General features: G+C 36.4%; 1 protein-coding gene across 1 annotated transcript; it reads left to right on the top strand.

Moving 5' to 3' along the window:
* The first annotated feature begins 13,612 nt into the window (after positions 1-13,612).
* On the top strand, positions 13,613-19,629 carry LOC100375870 (mesotocin receptor-like). The gene is made up of 2 exons (XM_002735500.4): positions 13,613-14,649; positions 14,934-19,629. The coding sequence occupies exons 1-2, from the start codon at positions 13,617-13,619 to the stop codon at positions 15,416-15,418; spliced, it is 1,518 nt and encodes a 505-aa protein (XP_002735546.3). The 5' UTR covers positions 13,613-13,616; the 3' UTR covers positions 15,419-19,629.
* The last annotated feature ends 1,968 nt before the right edge of the window (positions 19,630-21,597 follow it).

Genomic DNA, 21,597 nt, shown 5'->3' with positions numbered 1-21,597 from the left:
ATTTAAACTAACTTTTAAATGAGCTGATTGGCAAGATGAACTTTAACATTTTAAACGTCAAAATTGTTTCCGCCACAAGTTTGATGATATATTTTTCACAGATATCTATAATTTATATAGATCCCCTATTAATAAGATAATGGACCGCTGTTTCAATACATACAAATGCAACACCAAACAATAGTGAAACACGATCTAAAAATTATCAGAACACCTCAAAAGAACAAGGCGATAAGGAGGTCTTGCTGTTAATTGCAATCTGTTTTTGAGGGCCAAGAAATATAAAAAAAAAGTTATTTCATTATTTACAATTACTGTTTTTACTAACTGTGTACAACAGTCCATGTTTAAGTTCAACTACCCACAGTAAAGTAACATTAATATGAATGGAGTTTCAAAAATCCAAATTGAATTTTGTTATCAAACATACCTAAGGGGTATTCAATTTTTCAATAAGCCGTATCGCTATCAATCACTTACTATGGTATAATTACTATATAGCGAGCTAAGGACAAATTATTATCTCATTAATCATGATTAATTAAGTGAAATCAGACATCACGCACAATACAATGCAATATATAGGCATGCATCATGAAGTGAGATACAAATTTCCGAAAAGAATGAGCATCCATATTTCTCAATCAATAGGATATCGGAAAAAAATAAATATATATATATATATATATATATATATATATATATATATATATATATATATATATATATATATATATATATATATATATTTCATCTTCTTTATGTTGTTATTATGAGTTAATGAACCAATAATAAACAATTAGATCACCGGATTTTGTTTTTACATTTTTACATTGTTTGTTATAGTGTCAATATTTCTTCATATTTCGAAATATTGCACGTTGACATGGGAAAAAAGGTTAAATTGTACTATTTATATGAATCCTAATTTAAACATTTTAAGTGAGTTTTTAGTGTATAGATAGTTTTCCATTATAAATAATAAGAAGTTCTTTTCCATGATGCATTGCGATGTAACATTTTAATACGGCTAGGAATGACTACGATCTAGTAATGGCTTTTTTTACCTGTATGTACAGCTCTATGCAGCTCCTAAAGGCTATATAATTTAGCAATGCAACTACTTTTTTTGATTACCCGTTGCTCTTTTTTTTTCGAACCCGACAAACAGCTCTATTAACTTGTACGAAACCAAGATGGTTATGACTTTACCCAGAAGATATATCAGAGAATGCTTTTAGCTTTTGCGCATAAATACCGAACACATCAATTCTATGTCATCAAAGACAAGCCTAGAATTAATTGAAATATTTACGATAATAGCGTATCTTTCTACGCAGGTCTCATGATGGATCATTGTGATGTCCGGTCCAAGAGATCATCGCATTAAACTCCCATGGCCTGTTGTCAATCGTAGTAACAACATTCCTGGTTTGACTCCTGCTGTCTCCTGTATGATTGAGAATTGCAGGCCTGCCCACACGAAGTTCGAACGGCACTTAGAATTCGATGTCTGTCCGTCCGTCCGTCCGACCGTCCGTACGGAGTCATATTTAAGAACCCTGTAGACCAAATTTGTCCATATATGTAACTGTGCTATTTGGAACAGTGGGAACGATAGTCAGAGAATAGAACACGATTTGAGGGGCAATAACATGTCGTGGGGCACTCTCACTCTCAACGTGATCTCGGCAGCCATATTCGAATGCGGTTTATTTATGCAAAATGGCAAATATCAGCTCGGGAAAAAGACAGTTAGGCAGAACTTTGACAGAGAAACTACTACTCTGTGACCGAAAGTCACCTTCTATTACTACAACTTAACTCCGCCAGGTGTGAAAATGCGGCAATTAATGAAATGAAGAATAATAACTATATTATTGTAATCAAATCACATTCAGGACGACCCGGTGAGATGGAATAATGCTGATATATGAATACAATATTGTCACACGGTGACTAATCTCATTCGCTTTACTCTCTTTCAATCAATTACAAACACGGTAAGAAATTTGTAATTTGTGGTTTAGAAATGCTACAATTCAAAAACGAACTATTGTGTTTTCCTGTTAGGGTCCGAGTGCTTTCTACTGTTGAATTGTCCTTATTGATTGAAGTATTCAACCCGTTGATTTGATCTTCGAAGTAGGCATTTCTTTTTCAAAGATGAACGGAAGGTAAAGCCTTTATAAACAGTCACTAAGTAACACGTGCTCAGGAAACCATATATAAACAACGAATTCAAGGTTATGCTAACCTTTAACGTCGCATGTGCGACAAAAACGTAAATGTTCTATTCGTATTATCATGAACAAATTCCACGTAATTTACAGTAGATCATCAGATATTAACAACTGTTTGAATGACTAACTAGTACTAAATGGATCGTAAATACTGTTTCGGTGTATTGGTTCTATCAAAATAATGTAAAATAATCACTTGCAGACAATACCTTCATTGAAGGTCAAAACAGGATGCAATGTGGCGTTTTTGTAAAGAGCCGGAATAATTTATGAATAGGGCTTTGCTTTTGAATAGATTTTTGGTCAAGATGAGAACACGCACGAACTTGTATTTACAACAATGTTCAATGAATATATCCTTATAATACATAATTATATATATATATAAAATTTATTGTATTTTCTGAGATTATTATTCTCCTAGTAGAATGTGTGGCCTATTTATATATTCCACAAATCGTAATATATTAGAATCTGTCCGTATTGGCAGAATATCCCCGAAGTGTGTTTGAAACATAATACATATGTAGGGACAAAAATGTACTAAACTGTGTGGACAAAAAGACAATAGCATGTGCGCACAGGAAAAAATGCTGTACGTGTATATATTAATATGTGTGGATAAAATTACACTAGTGTATATAAGAAAATACGTTTGGTCTACGAAGCATGTGAAGAGTTGTCTTGCATAGATATGTTATTCCCCGACGAGTTATCAATAATATCTTTCAGGTTTGTTAATTAACGCCATGTCTGATTTATGTTGTCAGTGCGTTCTAATTCCGTGATCTTCATAAGTATAGGTGATTTTCTGTTCAACTTCGGGATCTCGAGAGTTGCGTGAAAGACGCGCCGAACGTCTGCCGAAAACAAATCGAATGATTTGATTTTGAATTCGAATTTCTCTATTTCGTAGCTCACATCCAAAGGCCGACCGTAGACAGGGGAATATTGCGTTTGAATACCCTTACTTCATCGAAATTGACCATCATCAAATGTGTACAGCACATTATTAAGCATGGAAATGTCCCCGAAATATGTTCGCGTTTGTAGAATCCCACGCGATGTTTGTCGCCACTACGATGCTATTACCTTTGTTTGTCATGTTTTTACGTTCGATTTCACGCATACCGCGGGATCTCGCAGTGAACTGAAAAATGGTATAATACTGTGTAGGACGTCAACCACCGTTGACACAAAAACAGCAATAAGTGTAGCGAATAAGTCCCGCTTTCATTACGAGAATTGAATAATGTTGACGAGTAAAAAAATGAAACCCTATTCGACGAGCAAGTCTCGTGAGTTTCTCGCTTTCAACGAGATCTCGGAGGATATATGCGTCTAAACGTTTATTCCATCTTCGGCTGAGTTTTATATCCCAGTTTCCACGAATATGAATTTATTCAATGGGCACCAATACTCTACAAAATGGTTCGAGAATTAGATCTGAATTTTCGTATCGAACTAGAAACACGACGTATTCTGTCCGCGATAACGATAACGCTGATTTATCGCGCCGTTAAGACCGTGTCACGTTTACACTCCACGTGGTAGCAATAAATTAATGTCGTTTTTATTATCTTCTCAATAACTACTCTCCCGTACCTAAATCACGCTATGCATTCTCGTTAAGACTGGGGAAACCAAGTATCGCCACACACAAACTTTCTCTTATTATTTAGTTGTCAGTGTATCATATCGATACATACAGCAATTAAAATCAAATTGATATTTCATGTCGTTACCCGATGAAAGTACATTGCACGGAGTGTGCACATGTGTCTCACTAAATTAGCATATTCCTATCGATGTAAGAACAAACCCATTGTGTTCATTATTGCATTTATATCAGATGAACCAAGCAGAAGAATAGATGTTGACAGTTTTCATTATGCATGTCTTACTTGGATAACCCAAGTTTAATGGCACGCCTAGCCCCTAGTGCAATTCAGTCAGGCGAAAAAAATAAGTCTACGTGTCGTATCCTCAAAGTATTAAGTTTTTTGCGTAGGATGTGACATTTACCTTTTTAACCAATGTGCATTTCAAAGTAATGAAGAAGTAGAAGTAGATGTAGTGAGTCTTTTCAAGGCATGCGTAAAAACACACATTGAATTGACTCCACAAACGGTAATCATGTTACAAATGCATACCTAAAACATACCGTGATAATATCGATGGCTTTAAAAATAGACATATTCCCAAATCGCATGAGACTAAATCGGCGTCAATAGTAAACTTATTATTTAAGTAAATAGACCATAGCGCTTCGCAATGTTTAGAATGGGCGCTCGCAAATTACGATTCCTGTGTAAAGCTGGTTTTAAAGCTTTTAAAGCTGATACAAGGAATATACAGGATATATGAAAGTGATTCTACGTTATCAGATGTTCTGCTATCACTCATACGACATCTTGTTATAATCAGCAGAAACTAACAATGTGATTATGTATCTGCTCGCCAGTTCTACCGGCAATTTGAATTTCGTCCGAATCAGACAATCACGCATATCTGAATAATGCTGCGTGATGAATCCAGCAATTACGTTGTCGACATGTGCCGAAAGCACAGGAATGTTACCATTTACAGGTTATCACATCGACAATGTCGTTTTTCCCGGGGGGGGGGGGGTAAAATCCATGCCAACCGAGGCAATCGATGTATAAGACAGGATGTTTGCTATTCCTGTTTGTTTCCGTGCTGTATATACGATTTGAATCGAATCGTGCATCGTCGTGCACGTGCGCCCATATGTCTGCAACGGTTGATTTTACAGCGTCTAACCATGTAATACGACTTCCAGGAAACTTCCCTCTTCGAGGGTCGGACCTTTTTTGTAGGAATACCTCTATTCACGCACATTTTAACTGTCAGAATACAGACTAGATTATTCGCTCTGGTCTTAATCCCGACCAAGATACACACATTTCACCCTTAAATGCAACTTATAGCAGATCGAATTTTGGCATTTTTGTATTTACACTTAATTGCAATAAAATAAATTGGAACATGACTGTATTGTTACGTATTTTATGCACGGTGAATGCAAACACGCAGTATCGTTGCAAGTTTAGTGTCATTAATACCGACGTAAACACTTTGTAATTGCTTATAGTTGGCAAGGAACTGCCCATTAAATAATGGCTTGGAGTGCATCGTTGTTCTACCACGCTGAGTACATTATGTACATCCCGAGGGTAAAGAGTGGTTCATTAACGAGACATTTCCTTGATGCATCGGGTTTATTTCAAACTGCTGGCATTCGCCCACTCTCATTGGCTTGTTAATCACCCATCTAATAGTTTTCATATTGCAGTAACTCATTATTCAATCGTGTGTGTCCAATAACATCAAGTGACAATAGTGATGCAACGTATAAGTGCGGAAGCAATATGTTCAACCGTAAATCAATTTATTTATTTATTTATTTATTTATTTATTTATTTATTTATTTATTTATTTATTTATTTATTTATTTATTTATTTATTTATTTATTTATTTATTTATTTATTTATTTATTTGCGTAGTGGTATCGTAACGGTTTATCTGGTATCCAGTAACGGTTTTCACAAGACAGTATCTATTTACGTCGCATGGTGATGACTACTTACTTTTATAGGTTTATTTATTTATAAGAACCTAAGATTAATAATTGTGTTCGTAAATTTTACATTTACTATATAACGCATATGTTAATCTACATAAATGTGTAGCATGTATATGTGTATATTCTATTGCATCTTGTAATTGTATCTTTTATTTAAACGCCTTGGGATGGTACATGCAAAAAGAATCAAACAAACAAACAAACAAATAAAATAAACCATAACGGGCATTTGAGTATTAAAGTGCTTGGCATTCCAACGATAATTGGGACACAGTCTAGCATCTGCATTTACGTAAATATAGGTTAATCATTAAAGCATTTAAAACTATATATAACATATGTTTTTGTAATTACGATAAACATGTCAGATTGTAATAGATAAAGAAGAGGTAATTGGTTTCACATTTATGATTTGATTGACGTGTTATATTATTTGATATTACATTTACATTTTCTATAGACGTGACATTATCAACAACACCATGATTCGTGTATTTCAGATATTGTGTTTGTATGATATTTCCATGAACAAATAATAACCCAATCAAAATAGAATTATATCCCCGTTGATAATAATACAATTGTTATTGCATAAACTTTAGTTGTCATTTCTCAGATTAAGTTATAGTAGTTCAAATAATCTCACCAAAATATGTTGCATATTTTATTATTCATCCAGAATAAGTGTTCTACATTATAATTAAACAGTCACAATATATTTTTTTTTTCGTTGACAGAGGAATCAATTTTCAGTCGACTTCGAATTCTGTATTTGGGCTTTGCTCTATAATTTCTATAGTATTATACTGTAGCAATGTGTGAACTTCAATTGCATTAAATTTACAACATTGGGATTTCGATTAATAGTCCTAATATTTAATTAGAGTATGTAAATGAAGGTTTATGTTATTAGACTGTACTGTTAGTCATCTACACGACATTCGAAAATACATCGGCCAGGATCCTTAACGTGTTGGAAAGTTGGAAATTATAGGCAATGAAGAGCAAGATTTTGAGTGTTCTGTGACAGTACAGGCATTTCATCTACTAATGTGTTTGTTTTCACGATAACAGAATAATTGCCGGTATGAATAACATTATACTTGACACACTTTACTACTTAATACGTTCTGTGCATGTTTGTAGCACACGTCACCTCCATATATCCGCTGTAAAACACAACTCCCGGTGGATCACTAGATACAGTCAAATTACAATCAACACCCAATTGACTGGGTCTTAAGAAATATACTAAACCTGTTGTTATCACTACTCGTGATATGTGTGGTCCGTAAAATGCGAAACAACTATGAACATTGTGACCCTGACCCGAGGAATTATATTTAGCCAGGCTATAATTAAACAAAGTCTCCGTTATGTGTTACAGTATTGCATGTATGTCTTTATTGACGGAATGTCTGCTTAGGGAGTGCTTTCCGCCACTAAATTGAATTATACAGAATAATATTGGAGTTCCGGACCCACTTAAGGATTTGATGTCAGATTTAGTGCATTCTGCTAGAGACACGTGGGAATATGTATTATTTATTAGGGTATAGTGGGAATAACAAAAGAAAATAATTGACGATCTGTTTTTCGTGAAATATCTCTGTCTAATTCTTGCGGAAATCGCAGAACATTGCTCGGAGTAATCTCGATGCTAAATGTGTTCTGCTCACGTGCACAACAGTGGCGGTGAATAACAGCATTGGGTGCACCCACTTAGTGTATTGGTGAGCCATGCAGTGTGGTAAGGGTTACTCGCATATCAGTCCTCTGATAATATATTTCTAATGGTCATGTTTGTTTTCTTTCGAAATTCACTACACCCCAACTGTAATGGCTGCCATGTTCCAATAACAAAATTCGGTTCACAATACCGACACTAATATAAATTAAAATAATATACGTTTCATGATAACATATATATATATATATATATATATATATATATATATATATATATATATATATATATATATATATATATATATATATATATATATATATATATATATAGTATGTGTGTGTGTAAGTGTTTCATGTTTGTGTGCTTGTTTCTTGATTTTGACTTCAGCAGGTATCCGACACTTATATTACGGTAAATTATGCAGAATATTATGCTAATTAGACGATATATATTTATCCATGGTACATACCTTATGTACGACCATCCTGGCAGTAATAGCGATATATTTTAATATTGTCCTTTTAATTGTACCATGTAAAACATTTTAAAATTCTCCTTTACAAGAAATTGTCCCGCCCCTTCTCTTAAGAGTGTGCTTGAATTCAGGGGTCTTGTATAAAGTATATAGAATTTGAGATTAATAATCGACTTTAGATATCGTGTTTTGATTACCTGTGAATATTCAGTAGTACGCGTAGTATCACCAGCGACCCTCACCGCATAATGTTGGACGTGTGACAGGATATTATAACAGTGTATTACTGTCCTAGCGGGAATAGTATGTACTCAGAAGAAAGCATTGCGTTCTATCCGACCTCCGCTGCGCAAAGGTTTAAACTATGATCTAATGTTGCTTGGCACTGTAAATTGGTTATTACATGAGTTGAAATGTTAAAAAAATCAAAGCCGATTCCCCTGAGGTTATTCACTTCATATTTTACATTTTCCACGGTCTCATTAACTCGGGGATGTAAATAAGATGCTTGATCAAAAATTCACTTTGAGGCGAAGCCTATGATTACCTTTGTTAATTGCGTCATCACATCCTCAAATGTTAGGAATTGCCAGAATCCTTTTTTATCGCGATAAAAGCCAGTCGACTGAAATTAATGTTTTCGCTAAAACTCCACTCTGACTGCAAAGGTCTTGACGTAATACAGGAAATGGTTATACTGCGTAAATGTCAATGCGAAACGTCTTTTGTGCGCAGAGGGTGTCTTTGAGCTAGTCGTGTGTATATGACGCAAGCGCCGCGTCTCCTGAGATGGCGACAGTATTAGATGTGGCCCTATTTCTAGATCTGTCTCTGATGGGCAATCCTGCGATTGTTATCGCGATAGTGATTAATTTGCCGACTCAGCTCCGCCATTTCCGTTAGGGACAGTCTAACCTTTAGTGAATCAGTGTTTTCAAATCATCACGTGGTACGCTTAACGCCACCTGCAACGAAAATCGATTTGGTGATTCCAAATTAGAATATATGTCATCGCGGCAACAGATGATGTTTCCCTGCTGTTTTTTTTAATTTGAATCTAATTCCCATTCAAAATTAAACCATAAGTTTCCAAAACACTTACTGTGAGTGTGCTTCTGTGCGTGGGATGCTCAAATTCATCGCATCCGTACATGGTGGCAAGCAGTAAACGTGTGATCAACATAGTAAGTTTGCCAGATTTCCGACTGGTGGGGGACATTCGTTTGATAAACTGCACGCTTACGCATGCGTCTTGAAATGACAGTACGTAACAGTAAATCAAAGCTATCACGCATTACAGTCGTTTAGTTACTCATGAACAGATTTCATGTCTACCAATAACGAAGAAATATTTAAAACTATATTGCATTTGGATCAATGACACGTGTTTCAATGGGCCGGAATCTAAGTCAACCAAAACTGAATCGATTGTGCTGGTAATTTTATTATGTATTTAAGTAGTGCTTATATGTAAGTAGATCTCAATTTGGACGATGGTAATTCTATTTTCATTATCGCCGATGCCTAAAGTGTTGTGAGAATACTCATCGAAGGACATACTTAATCTTTTTGTCTCCCAATATTTCACTTACCCTGTTACAACTGATTATACCATATGAATAAATCGGTATGAGTGTCCCCCGTGTGATGTGGTCGCCCGTGGCGACGAAAGGCCAGTTGTCAGAGTTACGATGTCTCAGCGCTGATGGTGCCTGGCGTTACTGAAGAGGCGTGAGGTATCAATCATTTATTCGGGGGAGATAAAATATGAGTGTTCTGGGGCGTATTTTGGGAACAAGATGTGATATTTGCAGGTATTTGTTTTTATTTGTGCTGTTTTAATGTTTGCGGGAAATGAAAATACGCGCTTTCTACCAGTCAACATCATATAACTGAGAGAAAACTGAAATCAAGAAACAGAATTCCCATATGTATGGATGAAATTAAATAACCGTACACATAACATTGCTGATGCTAAAATAGTTGTAGAAATTAAAATTATTCATATCTGCCACTTGGGATGTTGTAAACGTCCAAATGCAAAACACAACTTGGTAGGGCTGTTTTGTGGCTTTTAACATGTGAGACGCTCTTGGTAAAAAACGGACTCCGCTGTGAAAAGCAATGAGTATGTCGTTTTCAATTTCAATTACTATATATTCGCAAGATGTCATACGGTTACAACCCGAGGTCGCTAGATGCCGACACTTTTGCTGCGTATCGTGTTTAAATTTGTAAGTCGCACACCAGGCGTAATTCAGATCCAGCGCCAACTGCGTTTTCCAGAAATACAAGACACATGTTACAACGTTGTGAAAATATGGAGCACAGGAATGGGTGAAGTAAGCTCGCGTGTGGTAGTATAAATAGTAGATAATCTAATAATATAATCCGGATGTGGATGATATGTGTATCTTGCATTACATGGAGCAGATATATATTATGTTTTCGAGTCGTAAATTCCAGCAATTACAACGTAAAACGGCCTCAAACTTAGTTCATTTTCAAAGACTGCCCCCGATATTTTCTCGCAACTTTTCTGCGCTTTTCAAGTATGTGATCAATCGAAGTCAGCGTAAAATAAATTCCTCGCGTAGGATTTTATTTAACCATTCAACTTATTTAAAAAAAAAAAACATTCACGCGTGTGGGACGTCCCACTGACACGCTAATACTGTTGTGGCAACATGATCGCCATCTTCCAGCTTCTTTATCGGTGTTCCGTGTCGGATGAATTACCGATTGCTTTTCTTGTACGTTGCGCCATTAAATCGTGCTATCACATTTGACAGGCATGTTAATACTCATTATAGCATGCTTGGGTCGCGTGTCGATTCCAATGTCAAAGGTCGGAGGAGTAACACACTGTGACTATGTGTGACGTTTTCGTGTCCAATATAAAACACATGATAAACATATCGATGAATTGTTATGTAATGTGATCAGTTAATTTACAAAGTCGTGAATGTGTAAGGTTTTTAGTTCAGTTTATTTAGGGTTGTCTTACAATGCCCCGAGACATTGACATGTATGTCCAGTTGTTGAATGTTGAGCCCAAGATTGTAACCTACTAATATAACCATATATCTAATAGATTACAATTGTAAAATAAACACAACTTAATTAATCCTTTGGACGCCGCCACGAATGAAACATGTTGGAGTGATAATACATGCGTTCTTTGTGATCCTCTGGCGGAACAAAACCATTGGTAAATTATTTCAATCGCACATCATTATAAATACGGCTATCCCATTTTTGTTCTGTTCATGCGCAGAAATGGACTCCCCGTTTTAAGCGACTGTTGTGGTTACGCTTGTTTAAAGTTAACAATATATGAAAGAAAAAATCGAAAGCGTTAAAAAGTTAAGAATTGATACCCGAGAAAACGAGGTAATGTGATCTTACGATGGCCCGATATTAGGGCCAAGGACACCACCAATTATTTAATCATGAACACTCTCCATCATTTGTGAGCATTCGATATCAATTAGTCTCCCTTTGCTAATTAGAATATTCTTTCAAATAATGCAGTGTAATTAATAGATAAGGATTTCAGTTAATCATTAGATGGCGAGTTGGAGGCACATTTCATTGATCGCCACATGATTGTAACAGGCGATCATCGCGTTTTCAATACTGAGAAATCTGCAATGGTCGTAAACTAATATGGTCAATTCGAAAGCAATTAAATGGTTGCCCGTTGGTGATATGAACAAGATACATCACATAAAATATCTTAGATAGTAACGGCAAAAGTAGTTCATATCGGTTTACAAAGCTTCACGGATTCCCTGAATATCTTGTCATCACTTCTGATTTCCACATTTACGTGTAACGAAATGTGTGTCGTCATTTTTTTTTCTTCTGTGTGTTATTCTAAATCCAGCGTCATTTTGGACAGATTGTTTGTTCAATCAGCTTTTAATAATCTAAGAACAAAATGTTGCACTGCTCAGAATTAGAAGTACGGTAAAATGCGACTTCCGTCACCACGTGACAGCACGAAATAAACCATCAATTGTGCCACTATTCTCGTAAATTGACTCTGTATATATTAATAATTCAACTATATAGGGTTAATTATTCTCTGTATATGCTTAGGAAGTGTTGGTGATATCTGGTGATTTGTTGCTGTTTTATCGATCGCGATAAGCATTTAACTTTCTGTAAATGCCCCGGATGGTGTGAAGAAATCAGCGTCATCGTTACAAATGTGTTGGCACGTACTATTACAATTCATAAACGAGTTAATTACTTCAAACGAAATAAATCTAATCGTTGGAAGTTATGTTTGATACAAAAAATCGGCAATACAGATTTACGTGTAGTATAATAACTATTTTTACGATCCTTAGAATTCAACTTATATAAGAGTCCCTAAATGATAGTAAATATTGATCTTTACGGCGTTGATATATTATAATGCCTTGTGCGAGACAAGTTCACATTTACAAACTGATTGATAAATTATATATATCGATTACATTTTACAATCTTATTATCCTGGCACCAGTTAAACACTAGTTAATTCCATATGTAATAACTAATTAATGTTTAAGGTAACTTAAAAACGCTATTTTTGTAGCACACGATTAAATATTCGATCGCTGAAACAATGCAATTTTCTATTCCGGAACTGCTCTGATTGTCTTTGTACATACACAGTGACTGCACGTTTCTATTATCCCTTTTATCGAACCAACATGTTGTGTATGTATGTGTATCTGTAACATATTTAGTACCCGATAGACCGTAATACAATTTACTCTTCAAGATGCAGTATCAAACGAAAACGAAACATGTTTCTGTCAATATTGCATCTTAACTATCAACCATGAATCCATTTCATGGATGCACAGCACATATATCATTAAATTCGTCTTCTTCATTATGTATACATAAAAACATGAATGGGTTTAATACATCGAGAAGATCTCACGAATGACCGGGTCATGGCTGTGATATACTGTTTATCATATATATTCGATTCTCAGCAAAACAGTAGGAATCGTATTTTGTTAGCGCAAATTAAAGGTATTGTGGGGCATTACCTCCACCGTTATTTCACCCCCTTTGATTTAAGGCATATGGTTATTCTTACAGCCATCTAATCTATTTACAGTTTTAGTGGATGGACTGGTAACATGATCACAAATTGTTAGTCAATTCAACAGCGGCCTTTTCAAAATTCTTTAGAAATGTCCACTAAACATGCATGAAACAAGCGGATAAATTGCGTTAGGGGAATTGTGCTTCAAGTCTACTAATCACAACAACATTTTTTAAGGTACCATGTAAAAACGCCGAAGTATAGGATAGTGGTGTATGTTCTTATGATCGTTGGCCATGGTGTTAAATGCAATCTGTTTGCAATTACCAATTAAATTATCGAGATCTGCTTCAGTGTTACACGGAACTGGCAAATGATATATTGGATGTATTTAATCTTTTTTTGACCTTCGGTCAAAGTTCACGACATGAAATAAATAACCTTCATTAATCTGTTGTATTATAGGTACAGTGGTTGCCGCCGATGGAGACACTGAAACGTAGTGATTGATATTTCGCCTTCAAAATCTGCGAGAAATGAACAAGATATGAATGTCTACGTGGACAACGGTATTTCCGGGAAGAACTATAGCATATACAATCCGCAAAGGGAAACATACATGGACCCTTCGCCGTTGACTTCAAACCAAAGTACCAATATTAGTAGCGATTCGATGGACCTCAATGGGCGAGATGAGTTCCTGGCCCGATTTGAGATCCTTGTACTAGGCTCAATTTTTTTTCTCGCGCTGCTCGGCAATGTGTGCGTGCTTATTACGCTCTGGCGAAAAAGGAGGACGTTGACACGCATGCACATTTTCATCATGCATCTTGCCATCGCTGATCTTGTTGCCGTTTTTCTTACGATTTTACCACAGTTTGTGTGGGATATCACGGATGAGTTCTTGGCTCCCGATTTCGTCTGCCGCGTGGTCAAGTACGGACAAGTCTTTGGTATGTATCTGCCCACGTATGTCCTCGTAATGACGGCGTTGGATCGTTACATGGCTATCTGCCACCCGATGTCCGGAATGAAGGGAACTCAGAAAAGAACACGTATGATGATTATATCAGCGTGGTTACTGTCTCTTCTATTTAGTATTCCGCAGGCGTTTATTTTCCATTTGGTTAAAACCCCAACATATTCAACTTGCAGATCACAATGGGCTATAGCGCCCCCAGCGGGCCCGCGGGCCTACATCACGTTCGTCACTATCATGGTTTATATACTACCAACCATTTTTCTTGCCTGGTCGTACGGCAGAATTTGGCGCGAAGTAGCAAAAAACGCCCAGCTCAAGTCTCAATGGGAAAGTAAAGCCTTCCGGGCTACATACGCTAATGGACATGCACACAGTTTTCCAAATGTCACGAGACGTACCAGCAGTAACGGAGATACTCAAACAAACGCCAGGGGCGTCCTCGTTCCCAGGACTCACTATGCGGGAAGGGGAATTACGAAAGCTAAAGTGACAATGGCTAAAATGACGTGCGTGATTGTTGTTGTCTATTTTACCTGTTGGACGCCATATTTCTGGGTACAAATGTGGAAGGCTTGGGATCCCGACGCAGACATAGAAAGTAAGGTCATTTATTTTGATTATTGTGATATTAATACTATTCTGTGATATTTATACTTCAAGAAGGATGTACTGGAAATAATACTCCCAAATTACATGAGACACATGGTTATTTAATTCTTACTTCGTGACTCTCAGCAGTTTTAAATGAGTTGCTGTGTTAGATTTATCGACTGAATATTTGATCTCATAGTTTTACGGATTAGTTGATGTACGATAATGCAATGATATCCATCCGGTGATTTTTACTGATAACGTTAAAACAAATCTTTATTTTGGTTTCAGACTTAGCATCCGTTATATTGGAACTGACGGCTAACATAAATTGCTGCACGAATCCTTGGATATATATGTCTTTCAGTGGCAATCTAATAAAGGAACTTCGCCGAATATGCTGCGGTCGAAAAATAAGCTTGTTTGGTCGGACGGGGACGAATTCCAGCGACAGGGACTATCGTTACGGATCATCAAGATTTTACAAATCGCCGGCAACGAGGAGTGCTTCATGTACAACTGCGTTGTCCGTCAGCCACAAGCCACCTGGCGCTAACTTTGCCTGTGATTTCCACCACCAATTTGGCGATGAGCGCCACGTGCTTTCGGTCTCGTCTGAGTCTGCGCAATCCAGAGCGCATGAATCCTCGTCCCAAGCTCGCGATTCGGTATCTTTACCGACTACACCGACAACCCCGGAACCAATACCCGCGCCGTCGGCGAACTCAAAGAAAGACCCCGAAAAGTCATATATGGAGATGTTTACATCTGTCTAAGCAGTTTGTCAATTTAAAAATAGCATCGCCTTATTTTGGAACTTTGTAAAGAAGTCCGTACGTATCCAAAAATGACGAGCCATGTCGTCATAATTTATGATAGCACATCAGCAATGACGTCATTTCACGGCAGTCGAGAATATCCAAGGATTCTGCTACGTTCGTACAGTAAACACGAACTGTATGATAACGTCTTATAAACTGTGAGAAGACCCGGTATGGCTTTCGAGCCCCACACAACGTCAGGTGATGTCACCGAATCAATAGAGGTTACGTATTTGATGTTACTCGACAAGGTCTCTTGAGCGAGAAGTTCCTCACGTAATACCTATAGAATCGCTCGAGCTTCGCCTACACAGCGGCCCCTATACCTGAGCAACGACGTTCGAAATGGCGTGAGTGAAACACCTTTGTAGACAATTTTCGTGGAGTCGAAGCTTCCGCGCGCAACGTGCATGACGTGGTGGTCGCCGTCATTCTTGGCTTGATATCTTCTCCAGCTTTACCGACGACGCGTGCGTTAATAAATAACGACAGTGGACGCAACACATGTGATTGTGGCCGGATATACACAGTAACCCGATGGATTCGCTGTTTGCGAAAATAACATACAAGGCAACTAATATGGTAATGAAACAAACGAAAGATGCATACCTAACTGGTAGCAAGCTACTATACAAGTTTACATTGTGTATACGTTTACAGGATATGTACACTCTACACGGGTACAGATTAACTTTGCAGCAAAAGATGCCTAGACGAAAATTCTCTTCACAACATTATTCAGTGCAGATTACATTACTTACTAAAATTTGTATGAGCATAATCCATATATATATATATATATATATATATATATATATATAAGCGAAAATTTCGCTTAAACAATCTTTAAAACAGGGGAGTCGTCACCTACACATGCGTCAGATGGCCGTAGCGTGTCATTGTTTGCAAACACGCGTCTACCCATGAGCTTTTGCGTTTAGCGTGTGTTGTTACCAATTCCCACGCGTGCGAAGGTGACGACCCTCCCGCTTTAATAAAATTATTAAAAAAAATCACGCAAAAATAATATATTTGCACACGTTATTTTGTTTCTTAAAAAAAAAAAAAAACAAAAAAAACACAACACCGACATGAATATAGTGCACATAATTGCTGACTTATCAGCAGAAATAACTGTCCAGCCTTTTTTAATCGGATGTCACTCTCGTGACAATAGTTTGCAATAATTCGGTTATAGCGCAACAGACGTTGCGTAGCGCGGCCGTGTTCTGCCCGGTAATCATGTCACGCATAAAACGCGTGTAAACACGTTGTTTGTTTACATCATATTCAAATGCGCTCCTCGGGACGTCAGTGTCGCTTCAGTATTTAAATATTCTGAATGCTTGCATAGATGTCTTGCCTTTATATATATATTACATATTTACGCGTTAAGCCCAATTAAAATATATATATTGTAATATGTATATATATAATATTATGTGTAGGATAAATTTGTATATTTTATAAATAGATACACTTACATGAATCTAGCTTTAATCTCTATGCACTGCATACAATTTTCACGACACCAGGCAAGATGAATATTGTGACAGACTGATTGGGATGACAGTGAGTCAATCAGTGTTAATTAGTAATCGTACAATTATAAAATATATTGTAGTTTTCTCAGTGAATTAGCAGTATCTTAATATTCTAAGATTCACTCCATTTTTCATTAGATTACACAATTCCCGTTCTCGTTGTCTAAATTGGCTTAAACTTAGTGTGGTGAGATTTAATAGTATCCTTATATTATAATATATTATACGTTGGAAACGTACATACTGAGTTGTCTTATCAGAAATACAATGAGCATTAAAAGACAAATTTGCTCAATAACTATTATTTAGGTCCAGGCCTGCTAAATTGAAATAAACCTCAGGGTTTTGCCAAAATGATAAACTCAACTGGCTAATTTTACAATGTTTTAAATTTTAATTGTGTGTTATATACGTCACTGGTTTTATGTATATATATATATATAGGTAAGCTCAACTTTAATTTGACGGGTCATTATTTTGAATGTGTGCTAAATTTACCCCTGTTACGGAACCGGTAACTCATAATCCTATAATTTATTAATCCCGACCGAATTGGTACAACTAAACGATCACACAGACTAAGCAACACTCAATCTCGGGCGAAATATTGAACCAAATTTAAATATTCTTGGTTGTTACTTGTCTTTTGAAACTTATTCCATGGCACGCTTTGCTTAACAAATTATTACAAATTTGTAGCGTTATCAAATTAACCACTTTTTAATTAGCTCTCGTCTGTCACCAGTAACTTTTAAACTGTTGTGTATTAATTATATATATACATATAACGTGTCCTTTAAAACAATTTTACATAAAATTAAATATAATATAATATAAATTTTATTTTTAAGATTTGAATAAAGTCATTCCGCATTCCTCAATTGTCATTCACTACATGGTGATTTGCATCACCTCGTTGTCAAGGGAACGCATCTTTCTTATCATCTTTTATTTTCTATTGCACCATTAATAATTAAAAGTAAACAAAGATATTTTTTGCAGATAATAAATAAATAAAAATCAAATACACAGACTGACAATGAAGCATATATTAATTCACTGTTATCATTCTATAATTATGCGGGAATAAATATATTCTTACATTTGAGCATATTGCATAATTTTGGTTTTAATAATATTAGTATTTGTTTGATTACATACTGAACACACACATGCATTTTTAATGTCAGTGCATACGAATGTCCGGGACGCGTGTAGGAGTTTGTTTAGTATTTCATCGAACAGATATTCCTATGTTTGCTGTCAAACTGAGTTTTTTTTGTAAGAATCATTTCATTCATGTTTTTATTAAAATTAGACTTGCAGAGATTTCACTTCTCATATATACATGTCGCTACACTGAGTATTTTCAGAACTTGTTATAAGAAAACAGCTTTCTCGTCAGGGTACCAGGTGTTGGTGTAACTTTATATTTCGTATTTCTGTGAATATGTGTTCCATATGCCGGTATTTCATTTGTACGTTGCTACGACACAGTCTCCGTACATGATGTCTCACCCGAAGTCTTTCGAACAAGTAGAGTAGAACAGATACATCGGGTTTTTCTAGTTTCATATGTTGTATATGATTCCCACTGTTTACCCGAAACACTAGTGTTAGTGTGTTCAATCTCCATAGTGACAATTACTTGTGCCAAGTACTTTCATTATGAAAAAGGTAGAGTGTACAATTTACAGAAACTTTTACGGAAATGCACAGCTTTTTTGTAACCTTGAACAATTTTATATACCGCCAAGTTTAGGATTTCATTTTAAGACCTGCAATCGGGCATTCTTGTTGGCCGAGAGACTCCTTGTACATTTCAATGACGGTTTAATGGGCGTGGTCGTCGCGCTGCGCATGCGCGACATTTTGTTGATAAACATTAATTTTCCCACGATCCAATGCGCTGTTATAATGGAAGTCACAAGTATGACTTGCACTAATTACCGCCGGTGACTCTCTCGATACCTTCCAATTACCTAAAAATACCTAATCAAAGCTTGGTATCATCTCAGCTTGTTCTCGTTGATCTGCGCAACAGTCACAGTTGCCATCTTTGTTTATATGAGACCCATATCTCGCGCATGGGTGGCGCGACGACCACTGCCCTTTAAGTGTTCAATTGCAATAAGGATGGCAGGATTGCAGCCGTTCCATTAGTCGCGCTTTCTTTTAAAAATGACACAAATATGTGAGCGGGAATTAGATAATCTCTTTCTTATTGACAGGCGGTTAAGTATCAATACAATATCGATGTTATGATCGCTCTCCTTAATTCATTGTGATCACCGAATTGATTAGTTGCTGGAAATGTGTATTGTCCTAGTCACCGTGACATCAGCACTGATCCCGTCCCGTGGCCCTACAAACCCTTAGTAGATGAGCTGATAAACGTTCACAAAACCTTTCCACACTCAATAGCCCACGTTTTAGACTTGCATCAGAGGCGCGAGATGAAAGTGCACTTAAAACATAGGATAAATCTTGATACACGTTGCTTTTAATTACATTTTTGTAAAATGTGATTATTTTTAATTTAAAAAAAAGCAATGTATATAGCTATGTATATGCTCATAAGTCTATGTTGAATTAAATGTATTATATTCGTCATAACTTTGATCTCGCCTCCAGTGTTGTATTTCTTTTATAAAGTCAAGTTTTCATGCGGTACATCAGGCATATATCATAACGAGTCAAACAATGTGCTATTCCATGGTCCGCTTCGCACGTTTTCGCTGAAACCGACCACAGTTAGATAGGCGTGTGTGACTTTATTGTGTAGAAAGATAATAAAAAAGTCACCCGATTTAAAAAAAAAATGGTGATTGTGTGAACAGTCTCAGCTGACCAATTATGATTATGATCGGGTAAGAACTAAGTTAACCTTTGGGATGACAACAGAGCATTTGTTTATATTATGTTCCTCCAACCAATATAAGTAATAATTTATCCTGTTCATAAAAGTGAATAAATATTGAAATATTTCGTGAAGTATATTCAGGTGATATTATTTTGTAATCACCATTGCACACATGAATGTTGACGACCGTTAAAATGAACACACGGTAGGTAGTTGATTTTAACAATCCGGTGACCTAAATATCTATTTATACTCTCAAAAGTGTTATTTTAATGATACTTATTAAAAATGTTGACGGTCGCACCAACAAACTAAACATGGGTCACGTACAGACTTAAAAAACAAGAATGGAAACTACTTCAAGTGACGTGAATTACTTCGTCTTGTAAAAGTCTCATACATTGCCCTGCACGAGATCTCGTACATTACATCGTCCTACATTTTTTTCCTTGTATTTACAAGCCTGACACCAGGGGACATTCCGGTACTTGCAATACTGAAGTAAATTTTTAGTATTCCGATATATCCCACCCCCTACGGTGTGATCAATTGACTAGTGCATTAAAGCCGACCGTCCATGGCTGTCCCTACAAACCCGTGCATGATCGTGGTAGGAAAGGCTTTATTTGACTTCGCTTAAATTGATTGATTTGAACTAAGAAAATTGATTCATCAATAAGCGGTTATGTTACTAGCAACAATTTCAAATTTAAACTAATGAATTTTCTCGTTTTATGTCACGGCATACCCTAACTGTCAAAACATGTGAACACGTGTTCGATTATCCATGGGAACGCGTCACAACTCTTTACTTAGTGTTCAATTAACCATGGGAATGTACGCGCTGTTGTGTACGTGTGTAAGTTCGTTAAGAGTGAATATAAGTATATAGTGAGAATTCAGTCAAGGTCGAATTAATTAATGATTTTTTTCTGACAATGAGGATACTGATACTGAGGATATATATATATATATATGGAAAAATAGAATTGACCATATGCGGTTCATGGAATGTTCTGATAAGATAATAGTTACCCCATCCCGTGTTCTATATATATATATATATATCATGTATTATTTCATTCTTGATAATCCATGGGCATTCACTCAATTTCCAGCTGTTATGTCTGTTTTATACTCAGTGTCACACCGACACGTGCAGAGGCAACACTAAGTATCTAGATGCCCAAACCAATAGACCAAAATCAACATGCTATATTCTTCCACAAGCGTCTTTATCTGAAAAACAATTTCAGAGTTCACCACCCGGTCTACGCATTAAGTTTCTTGCATACAAGCTGACCTAATTGTCCTAGTTATGAACATTTCATTCATGCGGCACTTCTCTATAATTAGATGTGACATTGTAAACATCGCCGTTATAATTATCATGTTGATTGAAAGAATGGTGCATGTTAACACCATACGCTGTTTCCTACGTCCTGATAAATATTTTGCAAACTCCGCCCTCTACCACCACACACTTGTTCGTAGTCATCGATGAGGGCGCTAACGCCTTACCATTTTTAATTGTTAACATAGCATGGTCGAATTCATTGCACCAACTTTGTCAAAACGGTATTAGCTACGGACAATTTTTGTGAAGGGAGGAAGTGAGATGACATTACTAAGAGAATCGTACTCATGAACTATGGCCTCATGCGATGATTTCCGTCTATCTTGAGGTCTACCTTGTAATAAACAGTTTGCTTCGAGGGCATGTTGTT

This window comes from Saccoglossus kowalevskii, chromosome 22, assembly GCF_978046115.1.
Source record: "Saccoglossus kowalevskii chromosome 22, keSacKowa6.1, whole genome shotgun sequence".
Classification (NCBI taxonomy): Eukaryota; Metazoa; Hemichordata; class Enteropneusta; family Harrimaniidae; genus Saccoglossus; species Saccoglossus kowalevskii.
Note: the sequence above shows the minus strand (reverse complement) of the source record. Positions and strands in the feature narration are given on the sequence as shown.

Coding starts and splice junctions, on each gene's coding strand:
- LOC100375870 (XM_002735500.4), top strand. CDS start 13,617: ATGAATGTCTACGTGGACAACGGTATTTCCGGGAAGAACTATAGCATA. Junction 14,650..14,933: donor TCCCGACGCAGACATAGAAA/GTAAGGTCATTT, acceptor TTTTGGTTTCAG/ACTTAGCATCCGTTATATTG.